This window comes from Mchenga conophoros, linkage group LG15, assembly GCF_057382185.1.
Source record: "Mchenga conophoros isolate Kocher_MC1m ecotype Shallow Benthic linkage group LG15, M_conophoros_male_GT1.1, whole genome shotgun sequence".
In the NCBI taxonomy this organism is placed as follows: domain Eukaryota; kingdom Metazoa; phylum Chordata; class Actinopteri; order Cichliformes; family Cichlidae; genus Mchenga; species Mchenga conophoros.
This window is the reverse complement of record NC_140540.1, coordinates 13,668,390-13,693,242: the sequence shown is the minus strand read 5'-3', so window position 1 is coordinate 13,693,242 and position 24,853 is coordinate 13,668,390. Positions and strand designations below refer to the sequence as shown.

The 24,853-nt window shown below is 39.4% G+C and overlaps 1 protein-coding gene across 1 annotated transcript; it reads right to left on the bottom strand.

The window, feature by feature from the left end:
- Positions 1–1,440: 1,440 nt before the first annotated feature.
- Positions 1,441–18,200, bottom strand: lin28b (lin-28 homolog B (C. elegans)). Its single transcript, XM_085246648.1, has 4 exons — positions 17,996–18,200; positions 17,035–17,228; positions 6,773–6,960; positions 1,441–2,781 (listed from the first exon to the last, which is right to left on the bottom strand). Exons 1-4 carry the CDS (start codon positions 18,003–18,005, stop codon positions 2,469–2,471), a joined length of 705 nt encoding a protein of 234 aa, XP_085102774.1. The 5' UTR covers positions 18,006–18,200; the 3' UTR covers positions 1,441–2,468.
- Positions 18,201–24,853: the final 6,653 nt, after the last annotated feature.

Here is a 24,853-nt window from a genome sequence, read left to right as displayed (position 1 = left end):
AATGCACAGCTATGTATAACTCAAGAGGTAGTTGCTAATAGTACATCAATCGGTTACATATGTTTCTTCGTCATTGCTTAACAGAGTTTGTTGAGAAAGTCAGTGGATGATTCCCAAAAGAATAAAATACACTTTTTTGGTTAATTCCCTGAGAACAGTTCATCATCCTGAGAGAAATTGTGTGTAAAAATGTAAAAATACATCATATAAAAAGATGTTTCCATAGAGTTTCGAGCATGGGCTGTGCTCCTTCTGTGGTTTGGTCATTCACTTCTTCTTTTTTTATCTCTGTCATGCTGCATTGTTGAGATTTGATCTTTAACGCACGCACACATTCAAATACACTGTACATTAAATAAAAAAAATAAAATAACAACAACAACAACAACTGCTCTAATGCGCTTTCAGCAATAAGTTCCTCTTATTTGAAAGAGCGAGGATAGCAAGCACTTCAGCAAGTCTTAACATTAAATGCCTTCAAAAACAAAATAAAGCCACACTCTTTGGTATGGAAATATACCAAAAAAATGTTGCTTGTCTACTTAGAGCTTTTAAAAACACACACGCTAGTTTGATATAATCGTACAAAGTTATTTGATTTGTCAGAACATTAAGATACAACTCCAAAGCGACTCAACTTGAATTGTGTGAGGAGTCGACTTCAGATAAGCTCTTTTCACATTCAGTATGGTCAGAGAAGAGTTGTTAGGTCACAAATAAGTGCCACTAAAGCCATGCTTGGGATTCAAGTTATACCAAAAGCAGCACTCTTATTCTCTCTCTCTCTCTCTCTCTCTCTCTCTCTCTCTCTCTCTCTCTCTCTCTCTCTCTCTCTCTCTCCTTTTTTTTGTTTCAGTGAGTTTGAAGCAGCAGCAGTGATGTCACCTCATCCCAAAGAGGACTGCGCATTAACCTGGCTGGTGCTGGCTAACAAATGGTAGGCACAGATGGAAGAGGAACAGGTGGTTCGATCTTACTGTAACACGGCTGGGAGAGCAAACAGCTTGACATTCATTTTTCAAGAAGGATAGTTAGTGAGGTATTAAATAAATAAGATACAAAGATAGTATAATGGTCTGGTACTACACCTGTAACAAAACGGTGAGCTTTTGTGCTGTATCAAAGGCGATTTCTGAGTATCTGATTTAGCAAATAAGGGAAAATATGGAGTTTGGGTTTTTTTTTAAAGTCAGTTTGATTTGTCATGAATGAAAATGGTTAAATAGAGAGAGAGTTTTCACACACCAACAAAGCATCTCATGCAATATACACCTATAGATCAGAGCTAATTCCTTATAAATGCATTACTTAAAGTTAATAGAATTTTAATTATATCTTGTGACTTTATATATATATATATATATATATATATATATATATATATATATATATATATATATATATATATAAATGACTTATACTATAATTTATAAACTGTGATGTTATTTTCAACTAATTATGCCGCAACCAAAATGGAAATCTAATGATCGGTTCATTACTTTGAATCTAAACTATGATCTAGATGGATTATATGATGTCTTACATAGACTGTGTCTATCTATGATAATAGGAAACATAAGGGTTAATAGTGTTGACTCACACCTGAGGAAGAGGTGCTTCAGTCTGACAGTTTTGCTTTCTGTTCGAGCATGCGTAACACGCACAGGACACGCGCTTTCTCTCAGTCTTGCACATGTTTGACGTCTGACAATCAGTTGGTCCGGTCTATATCATATAAGAGGTATGCATGTATGTATGTGAGTGTTTAAGAAGTATAGAGTGTGATCTAGCAGCTGGCTGTCTTTTTAAAAAAATTCCCTCTGGGATCCATAAAGTTTCCCTAAAGATCTTTAGAAGCCAAGCTAACGGTCCTGCGGGTCTGGATTATCGCTTAGAGGGTCTTGAGGTCTTGAGGTCTTCTTCTAATCCTTCTTAAGATGAGCTACTGTGTGTGCTAAAAGGATGCATCATGATTTTTCAGAATGATTAGGCCTACAGGATATTTTGTGGCTTTAAATCTGCAAGATAGTCGTGTAGAGAAAAAGCATTCATAATGGCCAACATTTAGGTCCAAGGGTACAAAGGCAAAAACAATCATCAAGACTAGACTTATACAGTGTTTTTTGTTTTTTTTCTCACTCTCGTGCTGCAGAGACTGAAACAAGAGTGATCCCCTGCAGTCACCATTCCAGCCGTGGTTGCCATAGCTGCACCAAATGACTGCAAGTCAGTCACACACATTCTTGCCCATCACGTACCCCACTGATCGTTGCCATAGCTGCGCTGGTTAGAAATTGTAAAAAAAAAAAAACAACAACAAAAAAAAAAAAACAATAAAAGTAAAGGAATAAAGACCTCCCATTTTTCACAGGTGTGAGGTAGATGAGGGGAGCTTCAGGTAACCTTGATTGAGAGGAGACATGAGGTGTCAGAGGCTAGCGGTGAAAGATTCACCCCTATGGACTATTTCAGGATTTCCTCCACCTCTGGGTCCGAGAGCCACGTTGTGTATGGGGCTCCTCGGGGGAAGAGGAGGAGCCCTCCAGAGGAGACGAGCCAGAGCGCTCCTCTTCCTCTGGGAGAGAGAGGTAAGGCCCGGTCCCTGGGCTAGAGGCCGAGGTAGACGCATGTTGGTCCTGAGAGCCTGTGGCGGGCGCCAGCGCCTTGTGGGGACACTGAGCCACCATGTGCGTGATGCTCTGGCAGTAGTGGCATTTCTTTGGCTGGGGGGGCAGGCCACACTCCTTGGCATGGTGATCCAGACCTCCACAGTTATAACAGCTGCAGGGGACAGAGGAGAAAAGAACAGAAAGCATGAACAGGATCTTTGTTTTTAGCTTTTCCTTTTCTTTTTCTTAAAACAGAAAACAGACTTTGTAGTTTTGAATCTGCAAGCACTTTGCGGCTAAAATACAGTTAGTTCCATAATTTGTTGGACAAAGACACAACTGTATAGGAGTTATAGCAGTTGATACAGCCTTCCATTTGCAAAGGCCCAAAGATAATTAGAGAAACTAGAATAATTTTAAATAGAAGGACTGTTTTTGACAATCCTTTGCAGATGGCAGTCCTGAAGCCTAGAACTCAATGACATCACCAAAGGCTGTGTGTCTTCCCTTCAGATGCTCTGCTAGGTTTGTTCGTGGCTCTTTCTGCATTCACTTTTGTTTTCAGTAAGTGAAAAGCATGTTCAGTTAGGTTGAGATCAGGTTAGGTTGAGACTTGGCCACTGAAGAATACGCCATTTCTTAGCATAGGGAAAGTCTTGGTTTGCAGTATTCGATGGAGCGTTAACCATTTGCACTTTGAAGCGCTCTCCAATCAGTTTACCAACATTTGGCTAATTTTAAACAAAAGAGTATAGCTGTGTACATGTCACAATTCATTCTGCTACTTCTATCAGTGGTCACATCATCAGTAAACACTAGTGGTTGGTAGCCGTACATGCTCATGCCATAATATTTCCTTCATGTCTGGCAAGGATCATGGTATGCTTCATATCATGAGCTGTTCTCTCCTTTCTCCATACGTTTCTCTTTCGATCATTATGACACGAGCTAATCTTGTTTTCAAGAATCTTTTTTTAGAGCTGTGCAGGCTCGTTAAGGTGTTTTCTTGTAATGTCTAATCTGGCCTCTGTAATTACCCTCATGAAGGCATCTCTTGATTGTAGACTTTGGCAGAGTGTTAGATGTTGTGAGGTTGTTTTCTTTCACTATGAAAGTAATTCTGTCGTTGTGCACATTAGTTGTCTCCTTTGGTTTTTCCGATCTCTTGATGTTGCTGAATTACCCGGTGCATTCATTTGTTTTTAGAATATTTGGCGTCCCTCACTTGCACTGACATTTCTCTGTGCCTCACATTTAAAATCACAGTGAAAAATACAAATTCAACACATGGAACCAACTTCAGATATGTCTGCTTTATTGGTCATGAAATAATGAAGCAACAGATCTGACCGGGACATTAAAATGCTTTATTTTTAAACAATTAATACAGTGTTATATATAATAATTTAAATAACAAATGGAAGTATTTTTAAAATACTGAAATTCTTAAGCAGTTAATGCAAACTTTTTTTGAACCCTTTGAATTAAAGCTGAAAATCGGCACACTTGATTGATTTAAAAAGGCAAAACTACAACAAATATGGCCCTACTAATAACTATCATTTCTAACATGGTAATTATAATAATAATAACAAGAAGAAGAAGAAGAAGAATTTTAAAAAAAAGAAGAATAAAGATTTTATTTCACTCTTGTCCATCATCGGCACTACGGAGTAGAAATGTCGGCTCCAACTAAAATTCCCCACTAGATGGGAGTGTTGTATATGATTTTGGTCTGGTGTGGCCGCTGTGGCATGCCAAACTGCATTATATTATTAGCTCTGAAAAGAATGCCAGCAATGAAATGGCAACAATAAAAGCATGAAGAGAAATTAGACCAAAATGTTAGCCCATCATGATGCCATCAGTTCTCTTTGCACTGCATTAAATAATAAATATTTTTTGTCATATTTTCTTTTTTCTTTTTTTTAAGGCTTTATGTCACGTACAAGTCACCGTTCAGGTTTTTAATAATGTCCTGGTGTAAAAAGCTTAATATCTCTTGGGCAATGATGTCTAGAACAAATGATTCTGGATTCATCAGTCTGTGTTAAATTTCTACTGCAGCAGTGCAAAACTCAACCACTTATCATTATGAAATAACTGCTTACTGCACACATTTTAAGGTGCATCTGATTTGATTGCCAATTAACAAAATAAGAATTGACAAGTAGACCCAACTGCAAATTGTGGCCACTAAATAAGAAATTGAACCATGACGGCCTTTTCTATGGAACCAGATAAATTATCTTTACTTAACCTGTTCTTTGCATCCAATAAAATAACAACTGGCTGTTTGAATTAAATAAGAAAAAATTAATGCAATGTTTAATTGTTCTTTGTAAAGAAAAAGTATTATTTTTCTACAATAAATAAACCATAAAGAATATAATAGAGACTACAGATAAGACTGCTACCTCACTAAAAGCTGTGACATTAATTAAGAAAGACTTAAAGGTAGGTTTTAAGAGGTAATTAGTAAGTGTCCTCAAAACCTGGATTCATACAAGTACAGTGATCTGATAAATTAATTCGTGCAATTAAATAATTATATTTATATACTAATTATAGTTCAAATCCCGAGGTAGCATGAAAATCCATCAATTTATTGGAGAATTTAGGTTTTAAAGTTTAAAATATTCACTCATGTAATTCAGATTTCTTGTATGTCTCAGGTCATGCACTCATTTAGTGTAATGAAAGCACAGTTTAATCTCAGCTAATTTGATTCAAATGCGTGCAACACAAAGAGAAAACATTGAAAAACTAAATTTCATATCAAACTGGGAAAAACCTGGATGAAGACAAAACAGCTCAAAATATTTGGATGTCCTTTAAGTTTAATATTGAAGAATGTTTTTATCACATATTAAGACTAATGAGCTTTAAATACTAATGGAATTTTTTTTTTTCAGGGAAATGGTTACAGATGAGTGCTTAATTAGTTTAAAGAAAATTCTGCAACAGCTGATGAACATTTCTCAACAATTACTGTTAAACATCGACTTCTCTGCTAATTTCTGTTTGATAAAAAATCAGCACTGTCATCACTAAAGTTTTTAGCCACTATTTCCACAACCGATGAATTGTTTACTCAATTTTTAAACTGAACAGTTTTACACAACGTGATCTGAGCAGCTCTAGAGAAAAGAAAGAAATGATCCGTTGCATAGCAGAATAACCCGCAGCGTAACCCACCAGTAGCTGCTCCCACTGACCAGCATTCACAAAGACAGAAACACACATCTACCTGCCATCACTAAATCCAAAACCACCTTGCTACCACATTAGCAGAAGACAGACACTTGACCTAACACTGGATCAATTATCCAAAATAAGCTGAATTATTCAGCTGTGTAAACCAATCAGGGAGCCTTCTCTGTCAGATACAGTTTCTTCCTTTCTAACAAATGCTTTTCTTTACCACTATTAAAAAAAAAAAAAAAAAACCACAATAGTGCTGCATTGGAGCACTGAAGCAACAGTGATGCAGCAACATAAAGGGTGCCAGCGCTACACTTTCTCATGTAAATGTAGCCTTGAAATCATGTGATACCTTCCCACAACAGATACAGTACTTAGACTCTACCTGGCAGGATTTGCCGCACATCAAATGAGGGCACTTTCTTTCAGTAGGAGGACAGGAGGACTCTGCTTAGCGTTTTCAAGGCACTCCCTATGGCTCCCACTGCAGATTTCAGCAAAGCTCCCTTCAGGATTCAACTGAGGACAAAACAATTGATTTGGCTACCGCTGCATTGAGATGCATATAGGTCCAATCTACCCCCATGCTAATATAGTCTCTAATGTAAAAGCTGGCAAATTGATTTAAAATAGCGGCAATGGCAAGCGAAGTGCCCTATTCAATTCCTTATTATGGTGCACAATAACCATAGCAACAGGCATGTACCGAGGCGGATTGAATAGATTTAATCTATAATCTCAGCCCACTCAGAAGCCACTCACTGCGGGTAGCTGTACGTATAGAATATGTTTCCTATTGCTACAGCGTAGTCTTGCTTTCTCAAAGCTAACCACAGGCACCTATACGCATTCACGTATTTCACATTTTCAGGAAAACCATGCATACGTGTGATTACATTCATGCAGACGCAAAACATACACATACATTTTTTTTGTTTCAAAAATGAATAAAAACCTACCGGTCTCCCTTTGGTTTGCGTTTCTGCAATGGGACCTTCCCTTTGGGTCTCCTCTCACTGCCTGCACAGGGTCCCCCACCAGGTCCGGTCACCCGCAGGGACTCTAGGCCCTTAGAGGACTTCTTATAGGTGAACTCCACCTGCTCACCCTCCTTTAAGCTGCGGAAGCCCTCCATCACTAGTTTGCTCTGTTGGAAGAATAAAAAAGGGCAATTATCCCTTTAAAAGAGGCAGATGCTTATTGCCAAATGCAAGACACAAGAGTGTGTAGGTAGGATAACGCCCTGTGTGTTATAAGCGAGAGTATCTGACACGTTAGGGCTCATGTTTGTTGAAATTGCTTTAAATTTAATGTCAAAGCATTTGTTTCCCTTAGGTTAAAATATTATAATTGCAAGCCTATACAAACATAAATCTTTAAAGGTTAATTTATAGGACGTTAGATTTTGTAAGAGCAAAACTGTTCCAGGAAAATGTAAATCTGATTCTTTTATAATAGTAAACCACGTCACTGAATAAGGTAGCTCGTTAAAGGCAACTGAAAGATCTCTATTATGTTAGCTTTAAAGGCTTTTTATACAGCAGTATCAGGGTGCGTTTTACCTTTGTTGGTTATATTGAATATTTTTTTAACCCCTGATGATTCATGGAAACTGACAAAGGCTATTACACTTTAATAGCCTTCAGTATGCAGCTAGACATAAAGACAGCCCCCTTCTTAGGCAGAAAATGCAATCTTTCAGTGAAAATGGATTAGTTCCTCTTTCTGTCTGCATAAGATAAAGCATTAATGTTACGCAAGCCCACAACCATTAGGTTAAATCTACACATTGAGCAGTTGCCAGATATATTATTACGTCTGCACACAAAAAGTTCCCCAATCAACTCCTTTTATTTCCACATAGCTCAAGAATCAACATTTACTTTATTAACACGGGCAAGTCCACGAGGTGGGCTTTTACACACTGCCACATGCAGCGAACACAACAAGTATTAGCAGACAATGAACATCGAGAGGCAAATACATTACTTCAAACATGGTGGATTGACTATATGTGGTTTGTACCAACTGCCGTGAAGGTTGCTCCACATATCTCACATGATATGTCCTTGGTTTACTCTCTTTATCTACTTTTCGCAGAGACACCACTTCCTTTTCTGCAGGCTTAAAAGACAAGAATGTTACACCTATACAATCTTTTTTTTTTCTTAAAGCATCCACCATCCATCTTATCTACATGATCGGAAATATTGATTTAGTTACTACATAACCACTGGACAATGATTTATGTCTTGTTGATCGCACAGCGCGGACGGCTGATAGGCACAGAATCCGTGACCTTCATGAATCGCAGCAAGCCCTGCGGCTCTTATAGGTAAACACACGCCCACATGGGCATGCAGTGTGCAGAGCAAACCTACTACCTACTATACATCAAGACCTATAAATAACACACAGGCTATCTGTAAAAGCAGTGCATGCTGTAGAGTCAGATATGTAGGAGACAAAGGAAGAGAAAGGCACAAATGATCAGATGATATAGATGTGAAACTATAGAAGAAGGAGAGAAATTGTGCACAGCAGCATTTTTCTGCAGCGACTGAGGTTACAGGAAGCTGAAGGCACTCTATAGGTGGTTTGTAGATAGAGATGAAAACCTAAGAGAGAGGAAAGACGTACAGAGGATGTGGGAATTAATTACAAACTAAGAATAGTGTTTGAACTCACTGCACTCGGATAATTGTCCATGTGAAAACCACTGTACAATAAATGACCACTGGGATACCACGTGGATTAAATGGAAGTGAAACGAAATACATTTAATATGTCTCTGTTTCCTTCAGGAAAACAAGTATGAAAAAAAGGAAAACATTTAACCTTGTTTCACACAGCGGAAAAAACTTCAAAACCTACCGCAAACACAAAGAATATCTCAATGTAAGAATATGCAATCAAATACATTTTCTTGGGATCTGTTAGGTCGCCTTTAAAAATTCAGGTAACACAAACTGTCGTTATTACAACACCCAGTTATTCAAAAAATCATTTTAAAAATGCTTAATAAAATGTATTCTAAAGGCACTCACATATCACAGCACTCGGTAAATGAGGGTCACGCCAAGACTTTCTTAGGATTAAAGAAAAACTTTCAAATAGATAAGAAAAAATAAAATATCCACTCTACATTAAATAAATCAGTTTATGTTCGTTTCTTTCTGTTTTTAAAGTAATTTTTGTACATTTTTAAAAAATTATATATATATAATTTAGACAATTTAAGTAAGTTGCATTTTTTTTATATTTTCCCTTTTCTTATCTTTACCTCCCTTTACTTGAACTTTATTCCTTAAAAGAATGATATCAAAGACAAACTTTGACATCATGAAAAAAAAATAACTTCAGTTTCAAATAATAAAGGTTATTAGTTGTTGTTTTGTTTTTGTTTTTAGGGTTTTTTTAGAATTGGTATTTTTACAACTTATAGTTCAGTACAAAAAAAGTTTTAGAAAGCCATCAAATTTCTTAAACTTGAACAATGCTGATATATAATTATGTTATTTCCCTGCGTTTTAATCTTTTTTTTTCATTAGAGATTTTTGGATTTTGATTTTTTTCATATATATTAAACACAAATTAGTACATATGAAACATAAACTTTTACCAAATAGCTATTAATCTGGATTCCAAAGGCCTCTCTCACAATGAGTAATAATACACAATTTTTTTCTTTACTTTTTTTATATAATAAAACAATAAATAGGTTTTCAGTTTAGTCCTCAGAAAATATAGATATATACACGGAAGAGTTGTGACTTCATATTTAACCTTTTTTAAACAATTCTTTCTTTTTTTCCCCACATTTGAACATTTCAACAATTTATTCGAAAGAGAAAATCGCCTTTTTTAGCATTAAAAGCAAAATGTCCAAAATTCACTCATTCATTCTTCCTCTGATGTCCTGCTTGATTCCCCCACTGCAGTAAGTGAGACTTACAGCCAAGGCCACTCTGCTTCTAGCCGATTTGTGATGGAAGACTCATCCATTTTGGGCATTCAGCTATTGGATTTGGCTTTGAGGAATAGATGAGAATCAGGGAATGGAAATGAGCAAGAGGAAAGATTATGCACCACAGATGCAAAAAAGGGAATAACACAGAAGGGACGGTGAGGAGAGTCACAAACTAAGCAAGCAGCATCATGATCAATCTCAGAACATTATGTTACAAAATAATAATAGTAATAATGTTAAGATTCCATATTCATTAACCTATTCTTTTATCAAAGTTCTCTGCTCATACCAGCAAAATAATCAACCAAATGAGAAGCTACAGTCGAGCTATATCCTGGTCATTCAAATGGAAACACCAATTGATTTTATAATTGCCATCATTAGACCATCTGAATGGCTAAAAGGCATTTGTTCAGCAGATATCAGTAAAAAGACAACAAAAGGTTGTGCCCATCCCCCATGAAACACAATATATTCAGAATAATGATAAATAAACATCAGCTGGTCTCTAGACTATGGCACACGAGCCCTTCCTCTTCCTCTCCTGTCTTCAGTCCAGAAGCAGCTTGTCTCTCCAGGTCAAAGTTGAGTGGTTTGTCTCAGCACTCTACCCCCCCCCTCTCCAACTCACTCAATTCCCACAATGCACCAGTGAGGAAACCACACATCCTCTTTTGTTCTGTAGAAATGCAGGAAAACACACATAGACACACACACACTAAAATCTCCTCCATATAGTTTATGGCATCATGTTTGTGTCAGATACGTTCTGACGCGTTCACTCGCAACAGCTCAGTCTCTGCAATTACGTAATAAACTGCAGCATATGGATCTGTATATACATGTGTGCCTCCGAGCTGCTCTATGCATGTGTAAGCGTGTGTGTGTGTGTGTGTGTGCGAAAACTTCGCAAATCAGAACCTGCAACCTGAGTCCCCTCCTCTCAAGTGACCTGGCGGGTGTCCTGACCCGTTTCAGTTTACGCAAAGAGGTCAGGAGAGGGCACGGCTAAGGTGAGGGAATGAAAGAATGCCAAGCAGAACGAAAAAGAGAGAAGGAGAGCAAGAGAGACTCTAACACAAAATGGGGGAGTGGCTTAGCACAGGGAGGTGGATATGGGTGGGAATCTGGAGGAAGAGGAGGACAAGGGTGGGGGGTGGGGGTTCATGGAACTACCTCCACCGCATTCTGTTCAGCTCCAATGGAGGAGCAACTCCTCATCAGTGGCTGGAATTGGGGGAGGCCAGGAACAAAACCACCATTTGATCAGGAACCCCACAGGTCAGCAGGAGAAATCCTGAGGTCAGTGGTATAACCATCGTAGCACCACCCCCAGCCTGCTGGGAAGACCACACCACCACTCTGTGCTTAAACTTAAGGGTCACCAGCAGCCAGCACCATGCCTTAAACGGAAGAAACCTATCCAACAAAAAGATCGAAAGATACTCTAAAAGGGCTTGATTATGCTTGCAAGCTTCCTTATGTGTAATAAATATCTTTAGGTCTTCATGCATGTTACCGTACATATATATATGTGTGTGTGTGTGTGTGTGTGTGTGTGTGTGTGTGTGTGTGTGTGTGTGTGTGTGTGTGTGTGTGTGTGTGTAGGAAAGAGCCAGAGATCAATATCGACACTGACATCCTAGATAGAAATAGCCCTCCTTTTCATCAGCCGGCCCTCGTCATCACCAGACCCAGCAATCAATACAGGAAGCTGTAATGTGAGGGGATGGGGAAGCAAGAGAGAGGAGAGCCACCATCCTCCACCAGCCTCTCTCCGAGGCGACCACCAGCTATGGAATGGCTAATTATGGGATGCCTTAAATCAGAGGTGGAGAAGGGTATTGTGCTCGTTTCTAAGAGGAACGGGAATGTGCAGAGGTGAGTGAGTAGAGGGAGATGGTGGTCAACATGTGGCTTGGTGTCACTGAGTAGCTTTTAATACACAGGAAATGCTAAGTGGATAAAGCTGGGCTAGATCAGCTCAGATGGACATAACCCAACAGGATATATATAAACCAAAGAAGAAAGGGAGAGGAAACACACACACACACACACAAACATGCCAGTGAAAACCACCAACAGAGCCGCTCTTATGTCGGTGACACCGCAGCCCTCCTCAACACATTGTCATTAGTGGCTCTGACCTTTGAACCTCGCCCAGCCCCCATCAAACAGTTAAAAGCCTTCATGTTTCCCCTGCTTCAAATTAACAACATCCAACACCCCCGATTATGACTGGGCCAAATATTTGATCTGGGGAAGGAAGCACTAGATCATCCTGGTACATTTATCAGCATGAGAGGGGGAAATGAACCTCACTGAGGTGACTGGTGATAAAGCACACAGCCTGCTAATAACTGCACCTATTCAAAACAGAAACAGTCCAGTGTCACTGCAAAGATTCACTGCCAGCCATTTAAAGAGGTGTCACTTTCACAAAAGAACAAATGATGGAATATATCATAAATTTAAAATGACAGAAATCAATTTTAAAAGGTTTGAATTTTTCACGTTTTCTTTTAGGAAAAATGATGGATCAATGCAAACCTTTCAAACCTTACACGTGTACATTGGTAGTGCATACAATTTGAGTTGCAATCATTATTTAATTGGTTTTACAGTTGAATCCATTTACAGAGGCAAAAAACAGCAGCTGTCTTTTTTTTTTCTTTGTATGCCTTGGCACTGAACTCGCCCAATCTAACAAAGTAGACAGATGATGATGTAATGCGTGACAAACATGACACAAAAATGAGTGCTGGTTATTAGCTCGGATCTGATGAATTCTAACATGAATACAAAGAGATGAACATGAGATAAATGTAGTCAGATGTTTAATTGAGGGATTTTATACATTTTATTTACTATAATAGCTCTAATCTTTATCTTTATTTTTTTATTTGAGCCTTTGCAACAACTGTGTTTTTACATATAAATTGCTTTCATCTGTCTCTCTAGCAATTTTTAATAGAAATTTGACTATAGATTATCGCAAATTAAAACCGTTTCAGGCAAATCTCTCCAAAAGAAAAGCTTTTAAACGTCTGTTTACACATGTTGTGTCTAAATCTAACTTTTCTCTATCCTTCGGAAATGTAACAGTTGTTTTATTAATTAATTAGGTCTTTGATGATTATTATTTTTTTCCTTTTTGATGCTTTTCTTTGTCATTTTTTAGGACAAAATGATCAATGGAGAAACAAAGTGCTAATAAATAAAAACAAATTGCAGACTGTAGCCCTTAAAATCTATCAAGCATTGCATAGAAGAACTGAGCAGCCAAGAACATTAAATATTAAAGAAAGAACTAGAAAGAGCCTCCTGGAATTTTTCATTCCTGGTAATTAAAAAAAAAATAGATTAATTAAATGCTTAAATCCTTAATCAGCTCATACTGACATGACCAGCGGAACTGCTGCTCTTTTTTTTTATTGTAGCCCTTCTGTGTCTACTCCATCACCCTTCCAATTACCAATCAAACATCCGCTATATGCGCCCAGCTCCTCAAAAGGAAGTCACATGACTTGTCTTTCTTCTTCTTTTGCTTTATTTGATGTAAAGACGGGAAGGGTGGCGGTGGTGTGGGTGAGTGGAGTGGTGTGGCTGCAGGAGACACAAAGCCTGATACTGGCTATCTGCAGGCAGAGATGGGTGGGGCCTGCATGCCAAACGGTGACACGGACCAGAGGTTAATCTCACTAGGGGCCCACTTTAACCTCACTACACAAAACACACACACTCTCTCTCTCTCTCTCGAGTGCGCACATGCATGATCAAAAACCTAGAACATTTTTCAACGGATCACACGTAGGCATCGACAACCTGGTGGCTGAAAGCAGAAAGTAAGAAGTGCTCACACACACACTCACACACACACATTCGTAAGGGATTCATAAACTCATGGGGTTTCAGGAGAATAGCAACAGCAAACTGTTCAACATTTCAAACTGATTACCGACAAAGGGCAGGCAGCACCCCCAACCCACTAAACCCCTCGCCTACCCTCTTGCCTTTTTGTCTTTAAGAAATTCCTCTTTTTAAAGAATGCCCAAGGAGAGACCCCCCCCCCCCCCAACACACACACAGACACACACACACACACATAGTAAAAAACACTCAGCCCAGGTAGAGAAGTGGTTGACACACAGAGATAATGTAATAGTGGAATCACTAAGGAGAGAGTGAAGATGCTTAATTACTCTCTCACACCTTCCGAAAGGAAGCGATCAGATAGGAGCCGTGATGAAGAGGCCTCCCAGGAAGAGGCCTCGTGCTCTGGGGGGTGGGGGGGCTCACACTAACTCTCTCTTTCACACACACACACACACAAGCGCACACCCTCCCTCCTTTACCTCCCGCTCCACCACTCGCTCGTCTTTTTCCAACCTCTCACTCATGTTTTCCTCTTGGACTACCGCCGTCCCCAGCCCAGCACCCCCACCCCTCACCCACACTTTTTTTTTTCCCACATCCCTCCTCTTTCCCTCTCTTAAGGAAACTCCTCCTCTCTTCCCCCCTTCCTCCTGTCCTCATGCTCCCTCTTCCCCTCCCTATCTTTCTTACCTCAGCTTTTATCATGCGGATAGGGTCAATGTTGTGCAAGAATAAATCGGCATCCTTTCTGATAGTTTTATTTCAACAACGACCCTTTTACCACAAACGTGTAAAATAATTCATAACCTTTGTTTTAAGTTGGTTTGATTGTGAGCTTGCCACTGATTAAAAATGACAAAATGCATCCTAAAACAATTATTATGGCTTTAAGACTTTTAAATAATTTTCTACTTAAGATATAACAGGCCAGATCTGTATTCAATATTTCCAAATCTGAACATTTCTTTTAAACCTGGAAATAACATCAATATATTCAAATAGCTCCAGGCTGCTAGCAGAGAGACAGAGAGGGTGGAACAATCAGAGAGAATGAGTGACCGATTTAATACGAATGCACGAGTGTGAATCCTTCCAAAGAAATCACGGGGTTGTTTGCATTTATTATGACAGCGTGTTTATGAGTGCACGATGTCTTCCCCTTTGTGCTAAATGACAGTCGTGTCACTGTGAGCGCGTACAGCTGCCAGAAACACTGGGACACAAATGATCGAGTGTAAACATATGATTCACTGAATGCTATAATTTAACAAAAAGCTATATTAGGAACAATTTGGTCCCCACCATCCTCCCAAAATATGAAAAAACGAATGAATGAAACAGAGCAGCTCTGCAAACATTTTCATCTATACACCGCCATCATCACAGTACCTAATGAGCCTTTCTTGCATTGTGGATCTAAATATTTTTCCTATGTAAAGCAACAGTATACCGCACAAGCCTTTTCTGCCTTATAGGCTACAAACTACTGAGACACACAGTGTTTTGTTAGACTCCTGCTCAGCTCTTAAGACTGTTTCCCAGAGCACACCTTTATTCACCCTTGATGGCCTGATCCACTCCTAAAACATCTCTGAGCAGCAGGGAAGACAGGAGTCTGGAGTGTATGGACAGATGCAGTGTTTTCAGTTGATGAAGCCACAATGTGAACGTATCAATCAGAATCTGATAACATAGTGCTGTAGTCATCCACTTTCCCGAGCTTGGGCTTGTTTCATGCAGGCGCAGTAAGAGCGCATGAAAACATCCACATACATGTAAATGTTAACCAAAAAATGTAGAAATACATGTCAGGCTATATTATTACGTGCATATGAAGATGCGCATGAAGCAAAGCTCAACATATTGTTGTTAGTCACTGAATGTTTTTACTCCAGGATTTTAATCCAGATATTTTTATAACTCTCGATTATCACGTTTATAGCCAAACTAAATGCACTAAACAACCAGCTTTACCGCTGTCAGAATTCAATGGCAGTGAACACATTTGGTCAATCAAATACTGCGGACAATTTGAAATGTACATATATCTATTTTTTTTTATTTGTATTTATTTATTTATTTTTCCATAAAAACTGAGCTGAATGCAGCATAGCTCAGAGAGGTGGAAACTACCCTGCTGGTGCAGAACACACTCAAATGCCATTCAAAAAGACATTGGATAGCAAACCATGTGAAACTGTGGTCCCACTTTCTATTTTTAGTCTGGCATGCAGCTTGAAAAAAACATACTGTAAGTGTTTGAGTTACATTATATATTTTTTTTTTTACCTAAATAAACTAATCCCTTTATGCAACTATAATCCATATTTCCCAGTGCTACTAATTTGCCTTATAGTAATCAGTGGAGTCATCTTTTCTACAATGAAGTGAGAGAGTGTGTCAAATGAAATGGCAACAAAAATGCCTCTCTTCGTCGTCTGTCGTTCCTCGAGAATTTTAAAGGCACTTTATAGGACCGTAAAAAAGGGCGATTTAACGGAGGGAAAGGGGAGCTAAAACAAGGGAGGACTTCACTGCTCTTTGTTTTCTGTAGCAGTCAAAAACAAGGCCTCTGAAATGAACTCCATGCACAATAAATCAGCAGTACACGCGGAGGGAGTGGGAGGGGGACACACAGGCTTGCTTCACGTCACCATTCGGTATGAAAGTAAAAGGATGTTTCTATAAACTGCACATACGGTTCAAGTACATCAAGCAAACAACAGCACTGAGCAAAATCCACCTTCCCAGAACAGAGCCCAGCAGTGAGTTAAAAAAAAACACGCTCTCCGACATGTTAGCTGGCTGGATATCAAGCAAGCTCTGCTGTCCATTACAGGGCCAAGTGTGAAACTAACCGTGTCATATCCACACGACATTTCTTTCCTTTCCCTTCACAGGGAGAAGCAAAGGGAGAGCTAAACGTGTGCCTCAGAGGAAAACTTTGTGTGTGTGTGTGTGTGTGTGTGTGTGTGTGTGTGTGTGTGTGTGTGTGTGTGTGTGTGTGTGTGTGTGTGTGTGTGTGTGTCGTTTGTTTGTTTTGGTTTGGTTTTTCCTGTCCCTTAAGCATGTGGACAGCATGTTGTTACACAGTAACGTGTCGGGCAAGGCGAAACATCCGGATGATACAGTGTAACTATCGCTGTGAAGAAGAATTAAAAAGGGGCCCGAGGACAGCAAGATGGGATCTGAGGTAACAGTAGCATTTTTTTGGCAGAGGAAATAAAAAGTATTCAATCATTCGTCGCTTTTCCACGCTTCTTTTTTTTTTTTTTTTTTAAAGAAAGGAAAATCCGGATGAGGCCATGCCCACCACATCACCACGACGCAAACGCGTATTCCTCGGTGCTTGTGTGTACGTTTTCATCAACTTACTTGGTGGACGAAAACATCCAGAGGGGGGTCAACGGGGCTCCCTTCGCTGTTGGTCATTGAGATAAATCCAAATCCCATCCGGACGTTGAACCATTTGCAGAAGCCCGATCCCGACAGGACCTGAGGTCGAGTGCGGTCCTCCTCCTGCTCGGCGGACTTGGCGGGGTCTTCTCCGCCACCTTTACCCGACCCTCCTGTAGAACGAGCGGGCAGTACAAGAGGCGAGTTAGAACATTTTGTTTGTGCTCGCAGACACGCCGCTCAACACTCACCGCCCTGCGTGCATACACGTTTATATAAGTTTAATGAGCTTTGTTGCGTAAAAAAAAAAGAAAAGAAATAAAGAAAACTTCTCCAAGAAGCGTGAGGGGAATCCCCTCCACTTCAAGTACAGGCTATGCGAAGTTCAGGGCCGGTAGAAATTTCCTATACTATTTTTCACATGTCACATAAGCGAAGAGGGACGCGTGGTGCTGTGAACCGATGTGCGTCAACCAGACATTCCCTCAACCAAAAAAAGGGGGGAAAAAGTTGTTACTCCATGACAGATGAATGCCTCTGATTCGTGCACAGGCATGCTCAGTGGTGTAACTTGTGGAGGGTTTTCCTCGTGCATCTACAGCCCGCTCCTGATGTGGAGTTGCATGCTATAAGGAAAAAAGGGCAGGTGTACACATGGTTCCTCGAGCTTTACTACTGGCTTGAAAAGCATATACGCTCTAACAGTGGATCTATCTTAATGCTGCCAGACGTGGTTAGATGTGGTGCTCGGCAGTGTGGCGGTTCAGGCTTTATTTTTTATTTTATTTTATTTTTTTAGGTTTGGAACAATAATCACGCTGCACCTTGCCTCCTTCTCCCTTCTCGCGCGAGCTCACGTGGAGCAAATATATGTATATATATATATATAACAACAACAAAAAAACTAAGAGCAGAAAATAGAAAATAATTGCAGAATAACCTTCGGCCATGTTTCCCCGCGGACCCTCTGCGCCCAAGTTGCAATAGAGAAGCTTCCTCTGCGAAAACGGGCTGCGGTAGTCACCATTAATCCGACATCCTCGATCCCATCGGTCACCAGTTTAGCTCGCATGGTACGGCGTGCTTTCTGCCTTTTGATATTTTTGTCATGTCTTTCTCTCTTCCCTTCAATCCCTTCCTCACTCACACCACCTCTGTAGCCTACTGCTCTACCCCTCTCTCTCTCTCTCGGTCGCTGCCTCTCTCACTCCCTCTCTCGCTCTCGTCTTCGCTCTCATTCGCTCTCGAGCTGGCTGTGCCCGTTCCCGTAGTGAGAACACGTGACTTTGTCAATTACATGCTTTCTTGCTTCTCGTTTCTGTCCCAAGATTCAAAGAGGAAAATGGGTGTGTGTTGTGGGGGGGAAACTGGACTCGGAACCATCAACAGCACGCGCCCAATAGTTGTGTAGATCATAAAACAACCCACGTCCACTGTGGGAAGCTGCAAGCTGTAACGTGTGCTATATGATATGCTATGCGCTGCAGTGCACTGCTTGCAATGTGTTTTGTTGAGGTCCTGTATCAAAAGGGGTTGGTGTAGCTACATAAGGCTATTATGCACTGAGATTAGATTAGATGATTGGATGGGATTAAATTACATTTTAATGAACTCTGCGGAATAATAGGGTGGCCATGACAACAGCAAAAACACACACAAAAAAACAAGGAAATAATGAATCAACCAATTACAATCAAAAGCAAATGATGAAGTTAGGCCCCTAATGGGTGTAGCTGATTAACCTACAGATTTGCAGGCTTGTTTTCATAGATCTTCCCATCATCACGTGGAAGTACAGCAGTGTGTCCTGTGTGGCTTTTGTTTGTTTTTTTACTTTGAGTATTTTGACTCATAAAAATTAAGTAAATTCAAAGAAAATCGTACATGTTTAAAATATGTTAGTCTACTGTTGGTTTGTTTAGACCTCCACGGGGTGACAAAAATAGTGTTAAATGGGTGAAAATTCACACATAAAGCATCACTTAACAAAGAAAATTCATCAAAAAAATGTTTCTTAATTTATTTTACTGCTTGTTTTTTGTCGATTTCTATTACTGTTTGCTTGTTTGAATCTCTTCTCCAGACCCTACTATTACCAAAGCCAAACTCTAAAAGATTTTCAAGACAGGGTTAACTTTTCTACATTTTATACAAAGTAAACACAGCACCATTAAAATACGTAAGCTTATTACAGCCTTTGTTTGCATTGCACAGCTCACTTCAGACTTTCACACCAGTGTATATTCAAAAGGGTGAAATGCAGCTGTGGCTTTAACAGAAATAACATCCAGCTATGCTAAGAAACCTAAACCTGTTTTGCTGGAAACTAGAACTTGTGAATTTTACAAAACAGTGCAAATGATCATTTCCCACTTTCATGCATGGACATGTGTTTGTGCTCATGCTCCTAACTCACAACCAGTTACCTCCCAGTATCATAGTGGGCACGAGAGGAGAGCTGAACTCACAGCTTTGGAATGTGACTGGAAAACTGACAGAAAGCAAAGCAGATATTTGTACGTCTTGAGCCTCGTTTGTCATGAGGATACGTTCCTTACCAAGATTAGTTCTGTCTGTTTCTTTTTCTTTTTGAGCGGGGGAGGGTCATTTCTTTTTGTTTTGTTTTTTGTTTATTTTTTTTTGGGGGGGGGGGGGGGGGTTAGAAATGCTTTTAGAAATACTATGAAGCTGTCAGTAAAGTTTGGAGCTGAAATTGTTAAGTCTTGTTTTTCCTTCTTCTTCTTACAAAATAACTTAGTTTGAGTCTTAAAGTTCCACTTTTATTCAAACTTAAAGAGATTTTTGTGGCATTACTAAGCTTCCTTAAAGAGAACTTTAACACAGGTGGCTTGTATCAATTCAATATGCTTTTTTAAAATGGTACTGTTAAAACACAGTATGTTTAAAACCACAAAACAAACACAAAAGCTGGATTAAATCAAGTTTGAGCACATTTAAATTCCACTACACGTCTTACTTCCTATTCTGGACATGGTTTACGTCCAACAGCATAGATCACTTAAGAGAAGAATAGCCCACGGAGCAGATCAACAACAAGAACAAGCCCAATGAGAAACTTTCCATCTTATCTCACTTCTGCCTTGGTGGGACGTTTCTCGAGGGGTTATTCGCGAGTATGAGGAAAGAGGAAAAACACGTTGGAGGAATGAAACAACAACAAGCCTGTCTCCACCCACCGACGCTCAAGAGCCCACCCTCCGGAATTCGCAAGCTTTGCCCCTACCCCCAATCCGTCCAACCCAGCCCCCGCGCACAAGGCCTGTTTTTGAAGATGCTTGTAGTGGAGGCCTCCTCAGCAGCCATAGAATTACTGTGTGGGTCACAGGATTGGATACCACTGTCAGATGTTATCCACTCATTCATATCCTGGCAGGACCTTTACTGATTAGGACAAGTCAGCGGAAAATACCGCAGTGCAGCTTACCGAAGTGTGCAAAAGAATGACAAGGAATGATTTAGATATGGGAGGCTCTGGTGTGCCTGTCGGTCAAAAGAGGGAACTGAAAGAGCAAAATGGTTGTTAGTGAAGATTTTATGGTGTGCTTTAAACCTGTGAAAAACAAATTCATTCATGAAATGCTTGTGAAACAGCCTTAACGATTGTAATGGTACAGAGGCACAGAAAAACCCGTGAAAGTAAAGCTTTGCAGATGTTCTAAGTAGTTTGTTTTCATAAACGACACAAACTAGAATTCTTCACATATAGTTGGTTTTCAACTGGTTTTAAACCCATGTCCATCTCTTTTATACTTTTCTTTATGCAGATTTATGATTTATGAAAATTCAGATTTTTCTCAGTTTGATCGGTTGCCTTCAAGCTTCAGCAGAGGAAAGTTTTCAACATTTTGATTTTTCTCAACGTCCTTCTGATGGAGAAGTTAGAAGGCAGCTTCTCATTTGACAGCGTGACAAAACAAAACAAACAACAAAAAACCTTAAAGTTCCTACATCTGAAAAAGTGACATGGCCCAACTTCAAACTTTGTTTCTTTGCATTAGATGTTTGTTTTATAGCTGCCACAGATCCACAGTCACGCCTTTTGTTTGCACTTATGCAACAAGATAAGACTGTTTTGAAACCTCTTTTACTTTCAAACCTTTTCATTATATTTGTGGCGATAAAAAAAGAGAAGAACACTTTTCAACTGAGACTTTGCAAAGACATCTACAAACTAACGTATGTTTTTCTTTTCTTTTTTGAAGATTGTTTTTAAGCCGAACATAAAACTTGTAACAATCTCTGCACTAGTTTTGTCATGCTACAGAATAAGATACATTTTTCACACTCATTTACATTTATATAAGGATCTGTACTTTTTCCACTTCTATTCATGAAGATGAGCACTGAAAATATTTCACATATTAAGTTCTACAAAAGGATCTTCATGTCACATCTGTAATATTGCTAGGAAATGATCTGTTTCTGAAATGAGCCGAGCAGCTCCTTGTTTGCAGACGACCTTCGTTTTAAAACCAACATCACTGTTTGTGGGTTTTTTTTAGTTTAATATCATTTCTTATGATATGATCTAATTTTAGTACCTCCCTACATTTATTATTTGTTTGAATGCAAAGCAGGAGCAACACTTTAACCCATTTGTATGTCTTTTTACTCTCTCTATTTCCATAGCTTTTTCCATACATGCTGTATCTTTATATCGATCTAATCCCCACCTGTTCTGTGGAGCGCTTTGTTGAACTGCCCGATTTTTAAGATGTGTGAGTTGCTGAATGGTTTTTATTCTTTCATCACAACTAGCGATGAGAGGGGTGATGTAAAAATTTGCCTCATATAAAAATAAGCTGTTTTGGAGAAGTGCATCTAAGGTTTTTGTTCCAATTTGAATGTCACAATAGTCTCTGTGAGACAATGCAACATCATACAAATGAGGCTTCATTTATTTTCAGTACAGTCCAATTCAATATGGTACAATTTATATATGATGTTCAGCACTACGAGTACAAATTTATCATGAGAGCAGAAAAAAAATGGCATAATATGAATCTCTGTAAGGCCTGCAATAATTTCAGGTGTAGAATTGAGAAGCTGTGTCTTGGGTTTGTTTTATTTGGCTTATTGATAAGATTTGCATAGATATATTTAATAAAACAAATGTAATATTTTTAATGGATTAGGCTTGTTTGATTTATTGTTCTTGTTGCTTTATTTTCTCAGTTAATAGCTCTAATCAGTGGAAAGAAATGTGTGCATCCAAGCTGCAAACTATAGGATCTTAAGAGCATTTTGTTTTCTTTTTTAAATAAAGAGAGATTTTTTTTTCATTTAATTGTGTTTTGGGGGTTTAGTGAAAACCAAGTGGAAGTCACATACCAGTACATATTCTGTTTAAATGCATCTTTTATAAGCCATCTTTTAAAACCTGTTCAAATGTTAATTCATCTGTATTGCTCTTTATTTTTAAGCCTGCAAGGAAAGATCAGTGCAGTGGCTCATTTAGATCTTCAGTTGTCTTAGATGAACTATATATTTATGAGCACATGCAGATTCCTGAGTTGTTTGAATACCAACTTTCTGTGCAGACTTTGAACTCCCTCTCCCCAGCTAACCTCACCCAACCCCCACTCTTCACCAAGTAGGCTCCCAGAGGAAACTTGCATTTTACCATGCATTGCTGTCAATGCAGTTCAAAGGGTTCATTGAGTCCCTCTCTCTTTTCTCTTTTTCTTTTTATGTGAGGAGGGGGTTGTTTTTTGTCGTTTACCTCATGCATTCCAGCTACCAATCCTTCACTTTTCTCTATCGTTTACAAGGATGGATAAACAGTGTTGGCAGAGCGGGGCCATCTCCCCTCAGGGTTATTTTTAGGACCAGAAGACTATATGCTTATGGAGTGTTTTAAGAGAAGAAGAAAAAACACGCCAAGAAATTACTTTTTTTTTTTCTAATTTTTTCATCTAGTTTCAAATTCGAAGCACAGCTCACTTTAATTTCCATCCCTGGATGTTGGTGACTCTCTGCAGACAAAGAAGAATTGATATTTTTTTTCTCATCCATTCATCGAATATTTTCCTCTGTTTTCTTCACAGATTTCGTTAACAAATATTTAGACTCAACGAAAAAAAACATTCACACAGCACAGAAAAGCACACGCGTATTGTGTGGTTCATACTTGACCACAGGGGCAACTCAAAAACTTTCCCTTCGTTTTTCATGCTTCAAATCGTAAAATACGATTTTTTAAAAACCCCGTTCCATTTAAATTAGGATTGGATATTTGTTCACTGGAGGCATTTTAGTGCGACTTTCAATTTGATACACTTCCAACAGCCATATTTTTTTTTCTTTTACCTTTTGGTCTCAGGAGATGAATTTCCCGTTTACTTCTGAGGGAGGAAGAGAAAGAAAAGCGACGAAAGTAAACTTTATGGGCGGTAAATCACGTAGTGGTAGTCTAACTATCCGGCCAAGGCTCCTGCACCGGGAGTAAACAGGGTGAAAATATCTGAATGAAATATCAGTGACGTCAGAGAGAGCGAGAGGAGAGGGGGGAGGTTAGAGAAGAAGCGCTTGTACCGCCGATGCGCCAAAAACTGCGCACAATGGGGCCACGCATCTATATCGCATTCTTCCAATTTATTTTTGGATTATTTTGTCGTGTTGTTCTGCGGGGCTTCAGCGGGTCAGTATGACTGTTTTTTCTTGCTCCTGGATTCACTGAACCTTCTGAAGTTTTAGTCAAACAAATGGAGAAGCTGAGCATCCACCCACAATGTAATCGATAGATCTGCTAAACCAACGCTAATACTCCTTAAATATCATAATATAAAGCTTAAAGTGGTTAACAGAGATCCTGTGATGATGGATCTTGTTTGCTTAATTGCTGTTTTCCGGTTTCCCCCGTGTATTGAGGAAAGTTCCCTTTAAAGACTTCCAGTTGTTGTTATACAAATAACTGTGTAATGCGTAATTTCCCTTAAAACAAAACGATAAGCAATCTTTTGGGTGCATTTGTGCGCATCTTTAGCGTCAAATCGGTTTTGATTACGTTTGATTAAAGAACCAATCCATCAAGTCTTCACGGTGGGTAACGTCGGTCATTTCAGGTCAGGGAATGGTAGTGGGAGGGGGGGGGGGGGGGGGGGGGGTTCAGCATATAGGTGAGCCAGTCTCAATCAAGGCTTTTCTTGAGGAGGGTGGATTTAAGCTGGAGGAAATAGGGCAAAATGTTGGTAAAATTCAGCGCACTCACCTGTAAAAGAGGTAGAGGAGGAAGTGGACATGCTCCCTTTTTTCTCTCCCTCTCTCGCCGTGAATGAATGAGATGGCACAGGCAGACCAAGCGTTTCTCCCGGTGTTCCTTTGATAGAGCAAATGTAGGGTGAAGTAGAGATCAGCCTGCTGGACATCAGGTCTCCCGACGCTCTAGTTTGAGTTACATGTTTCAACTGACTTTAACCTGCATGGCGCATGAAACCAAGTGACCGTCTGGAATCAAAGAGATTTTCCATGGATGAATATTTTATAGTGACTCTGTAACATAAGCTGCAGCAGCGTGAGAGACAGACTGATTTGTTTTAAACTGAACCAACAGATTCCTTTGAGGCTGTGGCACAGATCCGAAAAAAAAACATCCTCTGAACTGCTCCAAAGGTGATTTCTCTCTCTCTCTCTCACTTCATTTCCCAACTTCTCACAAACGGTTGCTCAAGCTCAAAGGCACTGACGGCTCAATCTCATATCTACCCTCCACAAACCAGGTCTAAAAATTGAATTAGTGCTAGCATTTTAGCTGCAAATGTGGGGTTTCCCCATAAAC

What these genes read in the sequence shown, in the direction of transcription:
- lin28b (XM_085246648.1), bottom strand. An exon ending in TGGATGTTTTCGTCCACCAA is followed by an intron (nt 6,961 to 17,034) that starts GTAAGTTGATGA and finishes TTCTTCCAACAG; the next exon opens with AGCAAACTAGTGATGGAGGG. An exon ending in CGCAAACCAAAGGGAGACCG is followed by an intron (nt 2,782 to 6,772) that starts GTAGGTTTTTAT and finishes TGTCCCCTGCAG; the next exon opens with CTGTTATAACTGTGGAGGTC.